The sequence below is a fragment of the Terrapene carolina genome, unplaced genomic scaffold (genome assembly GCF_002925995.2).
Source record: "Terrapene carolina triunguis isolate 2854851 unplaced genomic scaffold, T_m_triunguis-2.0 Scaffold310, whole genome shotgun sequence".
Lineage (NCBI taxonomy): Eukaryota > Metazoa > Chordata > Testudines > Emydidae > Terrapene > Terrapene triunguis.
In genome coordinates, this window is record NW_020664661.1 from 1,941,290 (window position 1) to 1,961,409 (window position 20,120).

Here is a 20,120-nt window from a genome sequence, read left to right on the forward strand (position 1 = left end):
AAGCTTATCTAATGTGCTTTCCTGGAATGTTCAATGGCAATCATGATTTCAACTGACAATCAAAATAGTATATGGCAAATATTTTTCAGGTAAGAATCGAGGTGGCTTAAACCTACTTTGTTGCTGAGCACTCCTGGTGTGATCAGTGCTAACAACTGCTTTGCTGCTGTGTGTATCAGGCTCATCTTAACATCCCGTTCACTTCAATGGAATGTCAATAAGCAGATCAGCAAGTGCAGTGAAGGCAAAGCAGCACAAGTGTTTTAAAAAAAAAAAAGCCTTCAGATTTTGCATACAAATCAACGTCCTGATCCTGCAGTTTCCATGCAGGCAAAACTGCAGAATATGGCTTTAACTCTGTTCTAATCATGTGGATGGTTGAAATGGACATGACCAGTCTTAGAAGTCATCAGTTGGGCAGTGCTTTAAACAGGAAACTAGATATTACTCTTCTACACATCATTTTAAATGAAATAGGAAATGCCTTCTTACTCAGCTGCATTTAGATGTAAAAATGGCTGACCATATGAAAAGCCTGAAGTCTTAGGAACAAAATTTTCTGTTTTATGTGTGCATGCAGTATCCACTGATTACAACGGAACAGAATTTGGCTCTTGGTAACATTTTTGGATATCTGATTTCCATAATATAAAAAAAGTAGTCATTAAATGGTGTTTTGCGACCAAATTTGAAACATACTAAGGAGGGTCTCCCAAGTGCTATGCTGTTTGTCATTCACTTCATTTAACATTGTGATATAGGAAATCAAAATGTGTATGTAAAAGGCTTTTATTTACATACCCTAAAATTGTATGGAGTTGTAACGACATTAACAAAGGGTGCCTGTACAGCAACATATTTGGTACAGCAGCACTGGCAACCCCTGTATTTTGCTATGCCTTTCATTGTCAGGTGTGTTTATACAGACTATAAACAAATTTGGTCAGCATACTACCTTCAAAATCACATAGTAAAAATAGGAACACTGTAATGATAGGTCTTGCACTACCAGATGTGTTATGGAAAATGATGACAAGATTAGGTTTCAAGCCACTAAAAATAAACTTCATCAAAAGAAACATGCATAAATAACCCCCACCCCCAACTCAAAACATATCTGCAGTTTAATTCAGAAAAAATAAAATTCAACACTACCACTTTTTAAAGTCGTCAAGACACAAACCACATATCACAACATGCTTTACACAAATAAAAAGCAAAAAAACTATTGCACATTTTGTAAAGAAACTGGAGAAAAAACAAAATGATTTCTCTGAAACATTATTAAAGGAAGTTATTACCCTAAGGCAAGAAATGAATGTTACATGTAAAAAGGATGAATTAATACAGTTGATTCATCTCTGGTTGTGCAAGTTGAATGTAAGACACATGCACACAGAATACTTTTGAATTCCCGCCCAGACACCACAGATCTTTGCTGCTGGCAAAGACTCTGATCATACCTTTTTCAGCCTCAATTGCCTCTACTGTGGCTGTACAGAAGTGAGCAGATGCATGCAAAATGAATGAGAAAGATGAAGAGTGTAATATCGCATAGCAGAAAAGGCAATGATCAATTTAATATATCACCCAAGCCCAGATCTGATTGCAAATATTTTACAGTGAAAGTTAAGACTTTTTTTGAAACTGAAGTGAAGTGACTCCTATATCTCAAGTGACAGTTTATCAAATGCAACACTCATATAATGCAACTTAATCTACCTAATCGTATATAATTGGTCGATTATTTCTTTACATAAACTAACATACAACCCTAAATACTGTAAAGTTTAGGGGCATATTTTGGTTTCAACTAGGTTCTACAAATTCTTTGAAGGTCCATAGCACTTTACTGGACTCTATGTTACCAAGAAAGATGTTATAAAGGAGCAAAGTTAAGACTATCAGTGTTTTATTAGTAAGACAAAATACTAATTTAGTACAAGTGGATTTTATCTTTTTATTTAATGTTTGACACAATGGTCCTTGCACAGATCTTTTGCACTCAGAAGCTGAACTCAGTACTTGGATTTTAGCATTGAATTCTGAGCAAATAGGCGATACTGTGATTCAAATTGAATTCATGAAACGAAATTCAGATATTAGAGCATACGAACAAAATCTAACAGGTCACATTTACAAACTGCCAAACAGCAACTCACATTTAGGGAAGTAAACCATGATGTTTATAGCTGGAGGAGCTTTGGACAAACACATTCATATACTTTGGTGGATGGATGAATTTACAAGGTCAACATTTCAAAGATCTATGTTATGTCTACACTAGCACTTTTGTCGGTAAAGGGTATGAAAAAACCACCTCCCTGATCGACATGAGTTTCACCAACAGAAGTGCTAGTGTGGACAGTGCTATGTTGGCAGGAGACGCTCTCCCGCTGATATAGCTACCGCCGCTTATTGTGGGGTGGTTTAATTATGCCAATAGGAGAGCTCTCTCCCATCAGCATAGAGCAGCTACATGGGAGACCATACAGTGGCACAGGGTCGGTAGTGTAGACATAGCCCTGATTGACCAGTTAGTGTTTCTAAAGTTAAGTAGCTGTGTAAACAGCTGTAACTTTTTATATTTAAGGATTCTCCAAGTTCATATTTTGTACAAAATATGACTATGCAATCTACAAAGTTGTCTGCCTTAATGAAAAATTATTAGGTCTAATAAGACTACCAAGACCTTAGCCATCTTTTTTTAGTACAGCCTTCCTGTATAAACCACTTATTACTAAATCTTTACAGTGAAAAACTGAGTAAATTTCACTAATGATCATAAGTAATTCTGTGCATCTCCCTTCCATCAATCCTACCTCCAAAACAGTCATTTAGAATCATAGAATTATAGAACTGGAAAGGACCTTGACAGGTCATCTAGTCCAGTCCCCTGCACTCAAGGCAAGACTAAGTATTATCTAGATCATCCCTGACAAGTTTGTCCAATCTGCTCTTAAAAATCCCCAATGATGGAGATCCCAAAATCTCCCTAGGCAATTTATTCTAGTCTTAACTACTCTGACAGTTAGGAAGTTTTTCCTAATGTCCAACCTAAACCGCCCTTGCTGCAATTTAAGCTCGTTGCTTCTTGTCCTTTCCTCGGAGGTTAAGAAAAACAATTTTTCTCCCTCCTCCTTGTAACAACCTTTTATGTACTTGAAAACTTATGTCCCCTTCTCAGTCTTCTCTTCTCCAGACTAAACAAACCCAATTTTTTCAATCTTCCCTCATAGGTCATGTTTTCTAGACCTTTACTCATTTTTATTGCTCTTCTCTGGACTTTCTCCAATTTGTCTACATCTTTCCTGAAATGTGGCACCCAGAAGTTTAAGAAGTTTCTCCATTCAACAGACGGTTTACTCAGTACTAACAACTTGTTTGCTAAACTGATTCTTAACAAAAAAGAAATTGGAATGGAATAGGTATTAAAGTAAATCTTGGGGAAGCAAGACAGAAATGATTAATTTGTGATTCGATCAGAATAGTTTTTCAGAATTCTTTAAATTAGTGAAGTATAATTTGAATAAGAAAGTAAATAGAAAATAAATATATATATATTACCTATATTATGATTTAAAATCATAGTGTACAAATAATTACAATTTCTACAGTGTTGCTTTGGAAAATGTGTCTTATAAAACAGTCATCTGTATTAATACCTTGTATGCATAATACAGTACTTTTACAACCTTTATATTTAGAGTTACAAAAAGCTTCCTGTCCTCAAATGCAAAGAGAAGATATCTCAGGATTAGAGCCAGTTGTGTGAATGGTTATTTTCCATGTTTATGACAAAAAAAAATTTCTGTTCCCAAACAGCAAAATTTAAATTACTTTCAGGAATATCTTAAAAGCTAACCAAACATAAAATTCCTTCTTATCTTTTTATTCTGCCAGTTTGCCACATAAATACAGCACTAAACCTCTCTTCATCATTCTTGTTACCCATGACGCCTTTGTTTTCAATCTTTTTCTTAAAAGATCATGGATACTGCTTCGCATCTGTAAATTATGTAGTTTTGTCATATGTACAGATTTCAAAACCTATTACCTAATTAATTCTACTTCCCCGTTATTCCAGAGAGATCTCAGGATATATATAATTGATTTGAAATAAGAAAGGCAGTTTGTTACACTGAGCATAAAGGAACAAACTGATTAGAAAATATAATTGCTTTTAAAATACAACACAATAAAAACAATTTGTAAAATTTTTACTCAGATTCTCTAAAGGTATGTCTAATACTACCCACCGGATCGGCGGGCAGCGATCGATCCAGCGGGGGTCGATTTATCGCGTCTAGTCTAGACGTGATAAATTGACCCCCGAGTGCTCTCCCGTCGACTCCTGTACTCCACCAGGCTGAAAGGCGCAGCCGGAGTCGACGGGGGAGTGTCAGCAGTCGACTCACCCCAGTGAAGACACCGCGGTGAGTAGATCTCAGTACGTCGACTTCAGCTATGTTATTCACATAGCTGAAGTTGCATAACTTAGATCGATTTCCCCTCCCCAGTGTAGACCAGGGCTAAGTTACAAGTCAAATCCTTAATAAACCCTGATACACCTAGCAACAGAACCACAGCATATTAATAGATCCAACTCTGAAATCCTTATTGAAGCAAAATTCTCAGTTAGCGTCACTGGGGATTCTAAGTGGGGACATTCAAGGACAGGTGGCATGATATTTTATATCTTCCGCAGTTCTAAGACTCCCCTCTTGATAAAAAGTCAGCGCTGATGCAACACCTAGGCCAATAAAAAAGTATCTTCCCATTCCTCTAAGTAACGATCAGAGTGGTATCCAAGGGCTATGATCACCAAAGTACTTGATCAGTCCAACTGATTTCACTGGGACTACTCACAAGCTTAAAGTTAGGCATGTGCTTAAGTTTCTTGCTGAATCAGGACCTCAGTTAATCAGAATGCTAACTCCCATTCAAATTAGTGCTGTCAAGCGATTAAAAAATTAATCGCGATTAATCGCGCTGTTAAACAATAATAGAATACCATTTATTTAAATATTTTTGGATGTTTTCTACATTTTCAAATATATTGATTTCAATTACAACACAGAATACAAAGTGTACACTGCTCACTTTATATTTATTACAAACATCTGCACTGTAAAAAAGAAATGTTAATTCACCTCATTGAAGTACTGTAGTGCAATCCCTTTATCATGAAAGTTGAACTTACAAATGTAGAATTATGTAAAAAAGAATAACTGCACTTAACAATAAAATAAAACTTTAGAGCCTACAAGTCTCATAGAGAGACTCATAGACTTTAAGGTCAGAAGGGACCATTATGATCATCTAGTCTGACCTCCCGCATGATGCAGGCCACAAAAGCTGACCCACCCACTCCTGGAATAATTCTTTCCCTTGACTCAGCTGTTGAAGTCCTCAGATCGTGATTTAAAGACTTCAAGTCGCAGAGAATCCTCCAGCAAGCGACCCCTGCCCCATGCTGCGGAGGAAGGCAAAAAACCTCCAGGGCCTCTGCCAACCTACCCTGGAGGAAAATTCCTTCCCGACCCCAAATATGGCGATCAGCAGAACCCCGAGCATGCGGGCAAGATTCTCCAGCCAGACCCGCATTGACCATTGATACTAATTACCAGCGATGGCACGTTATTGACCTATTGACTAAAATCACGTTATCCCATCAAACCATCCCCTCCATAAACTTATCAAGCTTAATCTTAAAGTCCACTCAATCCTACTTCTTGTTCAGCCAATTACTCAGACAAACAAGCATTCCGTGTTGGGGGAGGACGGGGTGGGTGGAGTAAGCAATAACTTGTGCAGGAGGAGGGTCTGGGAGGACAATGGGGAGGAGCAAGCAATAACTTGTGCAGGAGGAGGGTGAGGGAGGTGTCTTGCTGCTGCTTCTGGAAGGGTGGTTTCTGGTACTGGGCTCGCCTCCTTTTACTGAGCTAGGAGGGCTCCCTTCAGCTGAGTGAGCCCTTGTTTGCAAGGGAAGGTGGATTTTTACCTCAGGGACTCCTCATACTGCAGGGGAGGAGAAGCTGGTGCAGGGAGGCTGAGCTCGCCAGGGGGGTACCCTTGGAGTGAGCGGCCGGCTCGGCGCAAATGGGCACGATTCAGGGGGGTTGGTCCCAGGTGTGAGGGGTCAGCCAGGAACAACAGGGCTCGGGCTGGCTACGGTGACGATATGTCCTGTTTTGGCCAGGACAGTCCCCTTTTTCAGCTCTGTCCCGGCCGTCCCTACTTCTTCTCCAAAACTGGGTATTTGTCCCAGCTCCAAGGCAGAGTAGAGAGAGGTGGCTGCTGCCTGGGGATCAGCTGAAGGCAGCAGAGCCCGCCAGCAGGAAATTGGAGAAATTTGCTGCTGGCGGGCAGTGCTGGCTTCGGAGCTGACCCCTGGGCGGCGCGGAGCTCGGGGGGGGGGGGGGGGCCCCCGCCACAGGGGGCAGGTGGCTCACAGAAGGAGGGATCAGCCTCAGCTGCGGACGGCACAGGGCTCGGGGGTGGGGGGTCTGCCCCTGAGTTCAGGATGAGGGTCAGTCCCAGCCTTGGGCAGCACGGTGGGAGGGGTCAGCCCCAGCTGTGGGCAGCACAGGGCTGGGAGGGGGAGATCCCACCGTGGGCAGTGCAGAGCTCAGCGGGACAGCTCCAGCTGCGGGCAGCATGGGACTCAGCCCCAGCTGCAGGTGGCACAGAGTGGGTGGGGGTGGGGGGGTCAGCCCCAGCCCTGGGAGGCATGGGGAGGGTGGTTCCAGTGAGCCCTGCGGGGTGTGTGTGTGCGCGTGCGCTCCGGTGAGCCCCTGACCGTCCTCATCCCTGCGTTTTTAAAGTAAAAACAGAACTACCTTACTTTCTGTAGCCTCTTCTCTTCCCACCCTCTGGTGGCAGCTTGTGTTACTGCGCCTGACCAAACAGGTTTCTCAGAGCAGCTCATGCTGCCCTCCCGCCCAGAGGGTCTGTGATTAACGTGTGTTAAAAATATGAACGTGTTAATTGTGCTGTGCGTTAATCCCAGGTGTTAATGGCAGTTAATTGACAGCCCTAATTCAAATAAATGGTGACAACTTCATTGCGCTGAATAAACGGCATTAGAAAAGTTATATCTTACAGCATCATTAAAGTAATGAAGCACAAGTGAAATAAAGTTGCCTGAATTTGCTCATGTAAGCAATATACTATTAAATGCTTAACTCCACTTCAAATAATAATTGTTACAAACAGACAAAGGCAATATTGCCCAAAGTACCTTCCCTTTTAAAAATTTATCTCAGTACCAACAACCTTGAATTCCTCTGAACCCCTCCTCCAGAAATGAATCCAGGTGTTTCTCAAGTGGTTAATATGCTCACTTCCTTTTGTGTGATATAGTTATGCTGGTATTCCCAATTTACTCTAATTTTCAGGTTGTTTCCTCTGCTCTTATCAGCAATAAATATGTCTATTGACTATACCCCTTTACATGATGCCTAGAATTTATGTTGTTACACCTCGGTCTCTTTTATTTTGCAAAGAGAATCAGTTTAACCCTTCCTCACAATTTAGATACTTTAGACTGGGTATCATTTTAGGTGCCCTATGCTGCATTCTATACCAGACAATCAGCTCTTCCCCAAGGGGCCAACTCTGAACAAATTATTTCAGGTATAGCTGTACATTGACAGGGTACTAATATCATCTGGTTTTTTTTTTTTTAAACATCATAGTCTGGTCTAATAACTTAGTACAGAGTTTCTTGTCCCTTTAAGGACTGTTGTGCCCACTTTTTGTTTGATCTCAAAATGAAACAGTGCTGATTGTAGGTATTTCTTGCCAAAAATCTGAAGTTGGGTCCAAATTACATTTCTTAAGCTCCAATTCAAAATGCTTAATTTGGTTTATTTATATCTGTGTTTGTACTTAGAGTAAATATTAATTTTACAAATATATCTGGATACACTATCTATTCTCAAAAAAAATTTCAGCCCAAATCACTTGAACCACATACAACCCCACTAAAATAAAAACTACACAGTGGAAGCAGATTGAGCTTTGACAATGCATACAGATGCAAACAGATGATTTTTCCAATTATCAACACAAGAGAACTTCGCTAATTAGCATGAGTGACTGGGAAACCCATTGATCATTACTGAATTTTGTGAACTAGCAAGGGAACAAAAAACAATAGAAAAGCAAGGATTATACATTACAAAATAGGCTTTGTTCATTTATTTTCTAAAATGTAGTTTAGCTGTAATTATTTATGACATTTCATACTATACTGGTAAATATACAATATTTTTTATAAATAATGAAATCTTTTCAATGTGAAACCTCACTGTAACATTGGCTAATAAATATTTGCCAAGAAGTGCAGAGTTCACCAATTTTGCGATGATTTAACAAAGTGTAAATTAGTGAGGTTTGTATTATAGTTGTTTTACTTCAGAACTTTTCCTTTTGTAGTTTGGAAACTGTGTTGTATTTATATTTAAAATCTTTAATAGGTTCTGTTTAAAAGATGCATACATAGTTAGTACAAGATAAAAATCTAAATAAATTGGTTCATGTTGATCAGTAAGAACTAAATTATATTTTAAGAAAAGTTAACAATTGGATTATTTTGAAACAGTGAAACAAGAATGAAATAGCTAATGTATTGATTCAGTGTATCAAGGAATACCGCAATAAAGCATTCTGGAGTCAGTGAAAAAAAACACACACACACCCAAACCCTTCCCCCCCCCTTTGCATACTTTCCAAATGTCCAGCTTTCTCCTCTAGTGGTAATATGCTGCATGTGTTATGTTAACAAAACATGTTTTTCTAGTCAGTTTGATCCTCTCTCTGGTGTTTATAATGCAATATGAAGAAAAACTGGGAAACGAGGGAGAGGAAATTAGAACACAGACAATTTAAAAAAAACCCAACAAAGTATCTCACTAAACAACAAAAATACAAACTGAAACTATAATGTATTCTTTTGGAATGCTCTGGATGGATTGAGGAACAGACACCATTAGTTATAGACAACATTCACAAAACAATCACATACATAAATAGAACATAGAAACTTAACTTGTAGACATCATGAACCCATCAAAAAGTTATTTTAAAAAATGTGACTTTTATATTTCAAAACTATTAAAGAGCTCTGATAAATTAATTGAAAGTTCAGTAAAAGGTTTTAAAAAACCTGATTTGAAATTTCTGAATTTTTCTTTATAAGTATTTAAATTTCAAAATGACAAAAGCAGCTACTCTTGGAAAACAGATCGTGTAAAAATGTGTTTCTGTTCATATATCAAAATCTTTCAATACTGCTAGAAATCAGTGCCCAGATAGTGTTTAGTACTATACAAATGCCCAAGACAGAAAGTTGGAATGCATTCAAGTAATTTATGCTTAAGAGTGCTGCACGTGTGAAGTCCAGTTTCCAACCTGATATTTTAATTATCCACCACAATTAACATAAATTTGGACTTCATCCTTTTGACACATTTTGTAAGAGTTTCATAACATTTCTCTTATGCCTAGTTAATCTGTAGTGGTCTTCTGAAAAGTTGATTCCATGTTTAAACAAAAAAAAAAAAAAATCAACTTTTACAAAAATATTCAATGAACCAGATTACAGGTATATTTTGTGTAGAGTTCTTTTTATTTTCATGCAAAAATATATGCACACTTAATAAACACCCTTTGATTTTGACTTATTTACAAGATTTAAATTCAATCCCTTTATTCTCAACTGATTTTATAACAATTACTGAATATTTTCAATTACATTAATCTTCAAAATGCACAGACAATGTGCAGCAGCAAATGCAGCAAGTCTCAAAAACAAGGTGCTACACCGTTGCTTCTACATCAAGAGACAGACAAGTATCTGGGAAAGTGGTTTAATTTTAACACTTATACAGACATACAGCTATACCTAGAGAGAGACAGACAGATCTAAGAAAGCAGCTACATCTGCAGAGGAAGGAAACAGCATGTTACAAGGACAATTCAGGGAAGTCAATTATACATAGAACATTTGACAAACAACATAGAGAACAAACTTTGGCATTAATTACCAGGGTACAAAACGCAGCACATTTCAGTCAGTCAATGAAGTGAAAAATGAAGCTCAGCAGCCTGCATCTGTTTGTTAATACTAGCATCAAAAAAGTATTTGACATTTACCAATTAAAACTAGTAACATATCTGTAATAAAACTGTTTAAATGAAAAGTGGACAAGTAAAAATGAAGAATTACATTGCACTTTCTGTAATGTAATGACCAAATGACTCTAGATTTCATTATCAGCTCTATACAGTCACCCCACATCTGAGACACTTGTGCCACCTGAAAATTTTTAAATTAAGGAAGCTCAGACTGGTCTAACACTACTAAATATTTGCTTTTAGTTTTATACCCTGGTTAGGTATCCATTTCACATTGCCTGATTAACATATAACACTATGCTTATCTCAGCCGCTAAGACAAGAACTGAAAAGCATTAGAAATTCCCTGCATGCATTATGTGTAGTGTTAGCAAAAGAGTGAGATGTGGCCCAGTCCATCTGAGGCACAGCAAGTTGCATAACATCATTACCACTTTGCAGAGTCTGTCGTCCTCCGGCCAACACTCCACTAGGTAACATTCCAGTGGGAGTCAAACCCTTGAGTGTCAGCACACTTTCACTCTCCTCCCTATGGTGGAAGAAAAGCAATGACATTTAAAAAAAAACAAAAACAAAAACAAAAAAAAACTATAAAGCCACTTAAATAAGAATTTAAATAAAATAAGGAAAAATATATGTTTGCTATGTTTTATCCATGTCAAGATTTAACACAGCTCAAACTTCAAAGGATTAACTATGGGCAAACATTCCAACCTGGGGAAGAAATTATCTGCTAGATACTAGTCTTTTCCTCTGTCTACAACTTAATATATATGCAAAATAATTATGGGTCAGACTGCTTTCCCCTTTTTTACATGAGTGGTCTTATTGGCTTTAATTAAACTACCCTTAAGAGTAACAGCTCATCAGTGTGATCAAGTGGCTCAAAGTTTGGCCCACAGATTCTGTAAGTGGGGGGGGGGGGGGGGAGGGGAAGGAAGGGAGGGAGTCAAGTTTGAAAAATAATACCTATTTGACCTATTTGTTTTTGGGGCAAAAGCACACTTTGGAGTAAAATTGATTATGCCCGAATCCTAAGCAGCTACAGAAGTGTATGGTGTTAAAATCTGTAACAGAATAGTCCTGAGCTTCGTGACATTTTCCTAACCAGCCCCAATCTCCTTTGTTATACAACTGTCGTTTCAATATCTGTTCATAAGGTACAGACAGACAGACATCTGTAATTAGGACACAGTGATTAGCTGTTTGATTAAAGAGAGACATGCTCTACTTTTTCTAGGTCTCAAAGGTAACTTTCAAAATAAAAATGTTTTCTCTCCAAATACCCCAACACCAGCAATCTTTTAAAACAACTTGTGAAGCCAGAATTTTAACTAAGCTATTGCTTATGGATCTGCATGAAGAACACTTCACATCCAATGGCCTGGATTAGATTTTTCTCTTCCAATATAACAGGGTTACTGGGGAGAGACAAAATGTGTAATTACCTCAGAACAGAGAAGACTCTTGCCATCTTGCCAATTGCACGTATTTTGTTTCTGATTATTTCTTTTCGTGCTGCAGCTGTACCTACTTTCAATGGAATAAAAGAAGGTCTCAAGCTCATGAAGAGAGGGCCACAATTCTATAAAAATGCATTAATTCAGTACAATTTTGTAAATTCAACAACTCTCCTAAGAGAAGTCCAACACCCAAAACATTTAAGTGTGTGCTGATTATAAAACTGGCCTTGCTCACCTAAAGGAGCCAGTAAAACCAATGCCTCATCCACAAAAAGAAAAAAACCTCAAGTGAATCTAGTTATCATCAAAACCACTGATATTGTAACTTTCACAACTATCACATTTCATTCTCATGGCTTTTCTATTACTAAATTCTTCACTGACACCTGAATCAATTACAAGCCCTACCAGCACAACATAGTGGCAGCTGATATGTACAAGACACAAAAGGTCACTGTTCTGGTACTGATTCTTTGGCAGACCGTACTAACCAAGGGTAAACAGCCTTTCTGCATAGGCTTGCAAAACAACACACACACACAAAGATAGAGACAGACAGACAGACATACACACACAGAAAAATTCAAAACAAAACCAAAGAGTTCAGTGGCAGACGGTTGCAGAGTCAGCTGGAATATGTGAGGACTCCTTTACCTCCCAATTCTAGGGACTATCTATTCTCGCTTGTAAATTTGCACCATTTGCAGGAATTACCATTACCAAAGGACTGGAATAAATGCTGCATGTTCCACAAAAGAGAGAGAGAGACTGGTTGGGAAAGAAATAAATGCAAACAAAAATTACCAACGAGGCTTTGGAGTGGGAAAAGGAGGGCCATCACTGCCTCCTTTTGATCTGCTACAGCGCAGGAGCTCCCTCCTCATCCCTACCATTTATTTTGGTTTAGTTTACTGTGGATAGAAGGAAGGCCCCACAGCTAATTTTTTCTTTCCCTTGCTGACCCTCAAATGGAGAGATCAGCCAGAGACCAATCAACACCATTAAAACTATGGACACTTCAAAAGTCTCCTCCGAATATTCAGTCATCTGGGGAAGAAACCATCCACACTCCGATACATGGAGACATAGCCATATGTTGCATTCCAGCAAAGCAGGCCAAAAGGCGGAGGGTGAACTTGGAATGCCATATTATATATTCCACACCTTCCACAAACCAAGTGCAATACAATTATTAATCTGAAACACATTCAGCAATATTATTATTCTCCCAGAGATTCACATAACCATTATAAATATCACATGAAACTGATGTGTTCATTATTATTAAAAATATTTCCTTCGAATGACAGAATTTGTACAGACCTCAAATATTTTGTTGACCAAATGATCACACAATCAGAAAAATATTTCTGAACAAAAATGTCTACAGTTTGGGATTTGGGAAAATGTTTGTTAGCTACTATAGAGTTAAGTTAATAGATCCATTTTCAACTATTATATCGACACCTCTGTAAAATTGCACAGCATACATATTACTTTTTTCCATCTAAAACTAATTAGAAGATGCTAAACGTACTATATAAACAAGATTTTGGAACATTTTCTAAACATATTTCATGCACAATTTTGAAGTAAAATGTTTACACTAAAAATCATTATAAAAAACAAGACAAAGGTGAATGCTCCCTACACATGCAGGTCCAAAGATAAAATATTAGAAAGAGATAAAAGAATGAAATTCTATAAAAAAGAGGAATGGAAGAAAGGAGAAATATTTTCATGCACAGAAAGACAAATGTCTTGGAATAGGACTTCTGATTACACAAATACAAATCTTTATAAATATTTTAACAGACTGATAGTAAAACAAAAATTCTACAAATCTCAGTATATAAATGTGTTCTGTACTATTAACATTCATACTATGGATCTATGAAGTCATATTTCAAAACATTACTATTCTGTCTGGTCTGTACCTTTTTTATTGTCATATGAGAATTGTACTTCAGATAGAGAGTGCAGAAAAAAAAGAAGTGAACGATGGAGAAAAAAAGTGAGTGAGATAAATTAAAAAAAACCCCCAAGATATTTTACCTGGCAGTACTAATAAAGAATGAATTTGGAAAAGAAAAGTGAAGGAAACGAAAAATTGCCACACTTAAATTAGTTGAATAAAAAGTGGAAAATGTTGGATACATTTTACAATTCTGATAAGCAAGGAAAATTTGTCAAGTATTTGGAGAATCTATTTATGAAGAGAAGATAGAATAGACCAAGCAAAGAAACTGTTAAAGGAGATGAGATAAAAATATAAAAACAATCAAAATTAGGAAATAGTTCAACTACTGTACCAAAAGAGGGAGCATACTCAATAAATGCTGAGTAAGTCTCTGCTGGAGAAACTAAGTAAAAGCCTGTCATTTTAGAGAATGAAATAATCGCTTAAGCATATGAATATTCCACCCCCACCCCTCCCCAAATGCAATAGGATTACTCATGTGAGTAACACTGTATGTTTGTTTGTAGGATCAAGACCTAAGGCTGTATTTTTAATTTTCACGTTTCTGGCAACAACATAAATGCCAGGAAAGTTCAGGTAGCTCATACAGATAATCAAAACCTTCAAGACCTGAACATACAGCTTTTACTACAGTACAATTTCTTTGTTATTGTTTTTAATATAAGAAGTAAGGATTAAATTCTGAAGCCCCAAAAAACAGAGAAAGTGTCAAGAAAGGTATATAACAATTGCTGTTTATCCAAGTGTAGTATCAAATCAACTGTACTCTTCGGGTAAAGTAAGTTCTAGGAATTTTTGAAGATGTTTTGTTGAACAGTACACTAAATAATATTATTTAACAAGATTATATTATATTATATTACAAATATAAAAATACTATCTAAAGAAAAGAAAAAAACCCTAAAGACAATAAAAAAAATTTCCAACATATAATACAACTGGTCAAAGTCTCAACCACTACTATAGAAACGTTTCCATGAAAATATAGTACTTTAGATACAAAGGTGACCTTACCGTCAAATTGATCTTCTCCCTCTGTCATTAATTCATCATCAGAGCAAATGCTCAGAACATTCACCAACATTTCTGTTACTGTGTTGAAAAGAATAATAATGAATTAACCAACTATACACTGCTACATATATTAATTCATATATGAGGTGTAACAAATTGTCTGCACATATGGCTGACAAAATTTCACACCCCAGTATGTATTTTTTCAGCTGCTCAGCAATCTACTCTCCCAGACAGAGACACTTTTCATCACGTGTATATTCCTGGAATGAAACGTAACAAAATATGATGATAAGGTAACACCACTGTCCAAAGACAGAGTGCTGGAATAGCATCACAGACTTCCCTCTTTTCCCACATCCATGGTCCAGAATTAGTTCTTTTTAGAAAGGATCTCCTTTCATAAGTTATGATATTTCTACATTCAAGCAATCTTGAATCTGATGAAAAACCAATAAACTCTAAGCTGTATTTGTACAAAAGCTGATCAATTCAGACTAAATTTTGAGCAGTTAGCTAGTATCATTAAAAAAAAAAAGTGGCTCTAAATGCAGCCTTTGCAGCCTTTCCAGTCTCCCCGATTAACCATAACATGGTGCAACAGAGAAGGGATGAGAGAGAAAACCAGTGGGGGAAATGGAACCCAATATTTAAAAATATTTATATTTATCCATTTGTGACATGGATAAATGCCAACATAATATTTATATCAACTGAAAAATAAATGGACACTACATGCAAAAACACCTTGCCCTATTAAAAAGGATGATGGACCACCCCCTTTCATGTGCTTGAAAAGAGTGTCCTTAATGTAAAAAGTTGTGAATCTGCTCCAATTAGGTTACTCTTTTAGGAAGGTACCTTGTAATTCCATGCAAGTGTATAGATGACAAGAAAAAAAAAAAAGAAAACTGTGAATCTTTCAAAGTATTTAGTGAAGGCACACAGAGGAGAAAAAAAGTTTAAACCAGATTTTCAAATAATCTTTAAAGTATATGGGGAACACTTCACATGAATTTGGAATACCCTATATTAATAAAATGACAAATCATCTTAGGGATCTCTCTAGCACTTATAACTGTACTATCTAATGGGTCCAAGCTAAATCGAATAATTTCACGTGATGCTTCGCTGACTACTTAGCAAACAAAGGCTACGTCTACACTGCACAATGCTAGCAGCAGTACATAGGGTATGTGTAACTACATTCGGCAGCAAAAATCAGGGTGCACCCACACTGCAGTGTGTAGCTACATGTCAGTGAAAGGTACTAGGGCAGAAGGAATGCAACAGGGAAAGGCTCAGCAGAAAGGAGTTGCTGGAGCCTTTCCCCACTGCCTCCCCCCTACCTAGGGTGACCAGACGTCCCGATAAAATCTTTTTGCTCAGCCAGGGCAGGACCCGTTTTTGTTGTTTTTTTGCTCAGCCGGCGGGCACCCCCCCCCCCCAATTCTTCCCCTCATCGGCCTGGTCTACACTAACCCCCCCACTTTGGACTAAGGTACGCAAATTCAGCTACGTTAATAACGTAGCTGAATTCGAAGTACTTTAGTCCGAAGTTACCGCGGTCCAGACGCGGCAGGAAGGCTCCCCCGTCGATGCTGCGTACTCCGCTCGCCGAGCTGGAGTACCAGCGTCGACGGCGAGCACTTCCGGGATCGATCCGGGGCACTTCCGGGATCGATTTATCGCGTCTTAACCAGACGCGATAAATCGAACTCAGAAAACCGATTGCTTACATCCGGACCCGGATGTAAGTGAAGACGTACCCATCTAGTCACCCTACCGGAGCCTTTCCCCTCTGCTGGAATGTTTCTCTGCAGCAGGGAAAATCTGTGGCAGCTCTTTGCTCCCGCAGTCTTTCCCCACCACAGGGAATTGCTGGAATCTTTCCCTGTAGTAAGAAGCAGCTCTGGTAGCTCACCACTCCAGGCGCCTTTTCCTGGAGTCTTACCCTGCAGTGGGAAAAGACCTAGCAGAAAGGCACTACACTGCTAAAAATAGCAGTGTAAGGTGAAGCAGGGGCACACTGTTTGGGTGAGCAGCGTACATATCTGGGTACATTCATACTCACAGGATTCAGGTATGTCCTTACTCTACCTGCCTGAGCAGCGCCTGACTGCCTAGACTGCTATTTATACCCGTGCTAGCTCTGCACGTAATGTAAGGACTCTACACTCCTCTAAAGGCATTGTGAAGTGTAGACTAACCTAAAGAGAAATCCCCTTATACAAATTCTACAACTGCAAACTTTATTTTCTCAACCAAGACAATCTAATGAGCAACAAACAAAAACACAATCTTTAACCTGGTAGTAGGTGCTCTCATTAAAAGAATCTCAACAGTACAGAAAGTTCATTTGTCAAAAGTCAAACATGTTTGTATGCAGTGTTGTTGTAGCCATATCAGTCCCAGGATATTAGAGAGACAAAGTGGGTGAGGTAATGCCTTTTATTGGACCAACTTTTGATGGAGAGAGAGACAAGCTTTCGAGCTACACAGAGTTCTTCTTCAGGTCTGAGTGCCTTTCCCAGAGTGTTACAGCTAAGTACAAGATCAAACAGATCTGTGCTATTTACGCTAAACTATCAGTTTGATCAGCTGCGACGCTCTGGGAAAGGCACTCAGACCTGAAGAACAGCTCTGCGTAGCTTGAAAGCTTGTCTTTCTCACCACCAGAAGTTGGTCCAATAAAAGGTATTACCTCACCCACCTTGTCTCCTCAAATATATTTGTAAACAGAATGGATTGACAGTTTGCAAGAAATTTAAGATGAAAGTAATGGTCAATGAATTATTATTCTCCCACACCTTACCTCCCAACTTTCTTGAGTCAGTGATTGGGGGAGTTGAGAAATGCTTGTCATATGCCTCAAATTATACTAGTGGTATAACTGAGAACACACATTATCAGGGTCAAAGATAGAGAGGTCCAGATGCCCAGCCAGTTTATTGGCAAACTGGCATTATGCTAATTTACACAACTGAGGATCTGGCCTTGAGATTTAGAGAGAGCCTGGTCCAAAGTGTGACAATTCACTAGATTCTTGGTAGTTATTTTTTCTTTAAATCTGTCATTCTATTGCCAATTAAAAAAACAAACACACACAACTTCACTACAACAAAGCTCTGAACCTGCACTCTGAAAGAGTATGGGGACATAGCTTCATGTATAAAAGTGTACAAGTCTCTTCAATTTTTAACTTTTGCCAATGCAAATAGTTTAAAAAGGAAACAGGTTGTGGAAGTATAATTAAACAGTTATATTTTTATGCCAAGTAAAGTTGTCAGTCTTTTTAAGAACTGAATAGTTTTACCAATCGCTCTAAAAATATTCCCCTAATGCATATTTATAAATATGTTTCACTGCTGTTTAAAAAAGTGAATTTTAAGCTCTAAATATGTGCATTATATGTAAAATATGAAATTACACATATAGTTAACCATTACTTCCACATAAATGTAGAAGGCAGCATAAAAGGAAAATAAGTAATATATTTCCTAAATAAGAGTGCAATGTAATTGTACATCAACAAATACGTATTAGAGAAGTTACAGCATTATTTACTGTTATTTGCAAAGTGCCTACAATGTGCTTGGCACTTTGTAACATAAGATATATTATACTCTCATACAACAGAAGTCCTTTAAATGACAAGGACTCATAGTCCAGAATTTCCACATTTTGTTCCTGTGAGACAAGAGACATGTAAACTCCTCTGACAGATTTTAAAAGTAAATTTAAACAACATTACACTACTTTAGGCATATTAAATATGCAAAATCCTCAGCTAATAATTTAAGGCAAGAGTCAGAGTTAAAAACTGATAAAGAAAGTTTGATTTTCCGCATCAGGGTTTCCCATTATTATATTTTTAAAATATTCAGAGAGCCCAATGTTTACACATTTTATAAAAAGACATTCCCTGACCCAAAAATCCTCTACAATTCAACACAAAGATGTACTATCACTCCTCATGTAATTTTTTTTAAAGTTATCATAAACCTCATTAAATTCTCATATCCTTTTCTGTATATCCTTACACATCAATGGTGACGTATGCATAAGTGAGTGCATGTATGGGGAGAGAGACATTTTCTATGCATTATTTAGAAGCACACAAACACTTTGAAATATCCAGGTTGGGGAGAGTTTAGCTTTTTTTAAAAAATGCCATCGGTTATATTAAAACAGATGAACTAGCAGCAGGGCTCAAGTATAATAGCACAACTATTACAACATCCTTCTCTACAAAGCTGTAACACAGAATTTGATATTCCTGCATGTTACCCCAGAATGTGACAGTACTGCAGCAGTCAGCTATTTTGTGTGTTCAGTCACGACTAGCTGAAAATCAAACATCACGTAGCTAGGAATAATTTTAGGCCCAGGAGCAAGGCCAGGCAGCTGCATGTCTGCAGTTCTGCTAATCAAAATGGAAGGAATGTTTGGACAGACGACCTTGGTTTTAGGTGCCTGAGACAAATTTTATTGTTGTTATGACTAGAAATGCTTTGATAAGAAATGAGTAGTTTGCTGAAACTAGAAGAATTGGTGATCCATCAGGGCTTACTATGGTGATCCACTAGGAGTCGCTATGAGTTATGTGCTTTATTTAAGTTAGCTATAAAAGATTAGGCAAAAGGATTCATTTGGAAGTAGTCAGAGGACACCAAAACTCCTCAGCAGCTGGAAGGAAGGAGGGCCCTTGGAAGCCTGACTGTTAATTCCTCAAAACCACCTCACACTTTGATAAATTTAAAGGTTTAGTATGCTCTGAACCAGCTGCTACAGCGTGCGTGTGTGTGTGCTTGAGACCTAATAATGAGTAGTTTTAGATAAAAGTACTCTTGTTTGTATCAATCATGTATCAGATGGAGGAGCTGTGTCCCCACTGATTTATTCCTTACGCTGCCTGGAAAGAAACAGTTAAGTTATCACTGCTCTGGGTTTTGAAAACCCTGGGTAACAAAGCCTGTGAGCAAGAACCCCAAAAGTGATCCTGATTTGGGTCTCCTGACTGAAGAATGGACAGCCCCATGGCTTTTTAAATGTAATATTTAAAAGGATTTTAAATTAAAAATGCTTCTTTAAACAGTTTTTTTCTATATCAAGAATTCAGAATGATCAGTCAACAGTAAAATGGAGATAATTTATATTTTGGCATTTTCTCAACTTTAATTATGGTCTGAATGAAACTCAATTTTAAGATCCAAGGGGGTTTGGATCTGTATTCACCAGGAGTTGGTGAAAGGAGGGTGGGAGGAAGGAGGGGGGATGGTTAATTTCTCCTTGTTTTAAGATCCAAGGGGGTTTGGATCTGTGTTCACCAGGGAATTGGTGAAAGGTTTCTCAAGGCTTCCCAGGGAGGGAATTCTTGTGATGGTGGCAGCGGACCAAAGCTAAGCTGGTAGATAAGCTTAGAAGTTTTCATGCAGGCCCCTACATTTGAACCCTAAAGTTCAAAGTGGGGATGCATCCGAAGAAGTGGGTTGTAGCCCACGAAAGCTTATGCTCTA

General features: G+C 38.0%; 1 protein-coding gene across 4 annotated transcripts in view; it reads right to left on the bottom strand.

The window, feature by feature from the left end:
* The window catches only part of PPP3CB (protein phosphatase 3 catalytic subunit beta), a 112,864-nt gene that overhangs the window by 38,259 nt on the left and 54,485 nt on the right, over positions 1–20,120 (bottom strand). For 3 of the 4 annotated variants that reach the window (XR_003370095.2, XR_002909150.1, XM_024218763.1), the window contains exons 10-12: positions 14,602–14,679; positions 11,592–11,676; positions 10,575–10,672 (exon numbers count right to left, since the gene is read on the bottom strand). Coding sequence is in view for 2 of the 4 variants with exons in the window: in XM_024218763.1 (XP_024074531.1) it covers positions 10,575–10,672; positions 11,592–11,676; positions 14,602–14,679 (261 nt within the window). In the remaining 2 variants the exon portion in view is untranslated. The remainder of the gene's footprint in view (positions 1–10,574; positions 10,673–11,591; positions 11,677–14,601; positions 14,680–20,120) is intronic. The other variant, XM_024218764.1, reaches the window with a different exon arrangement.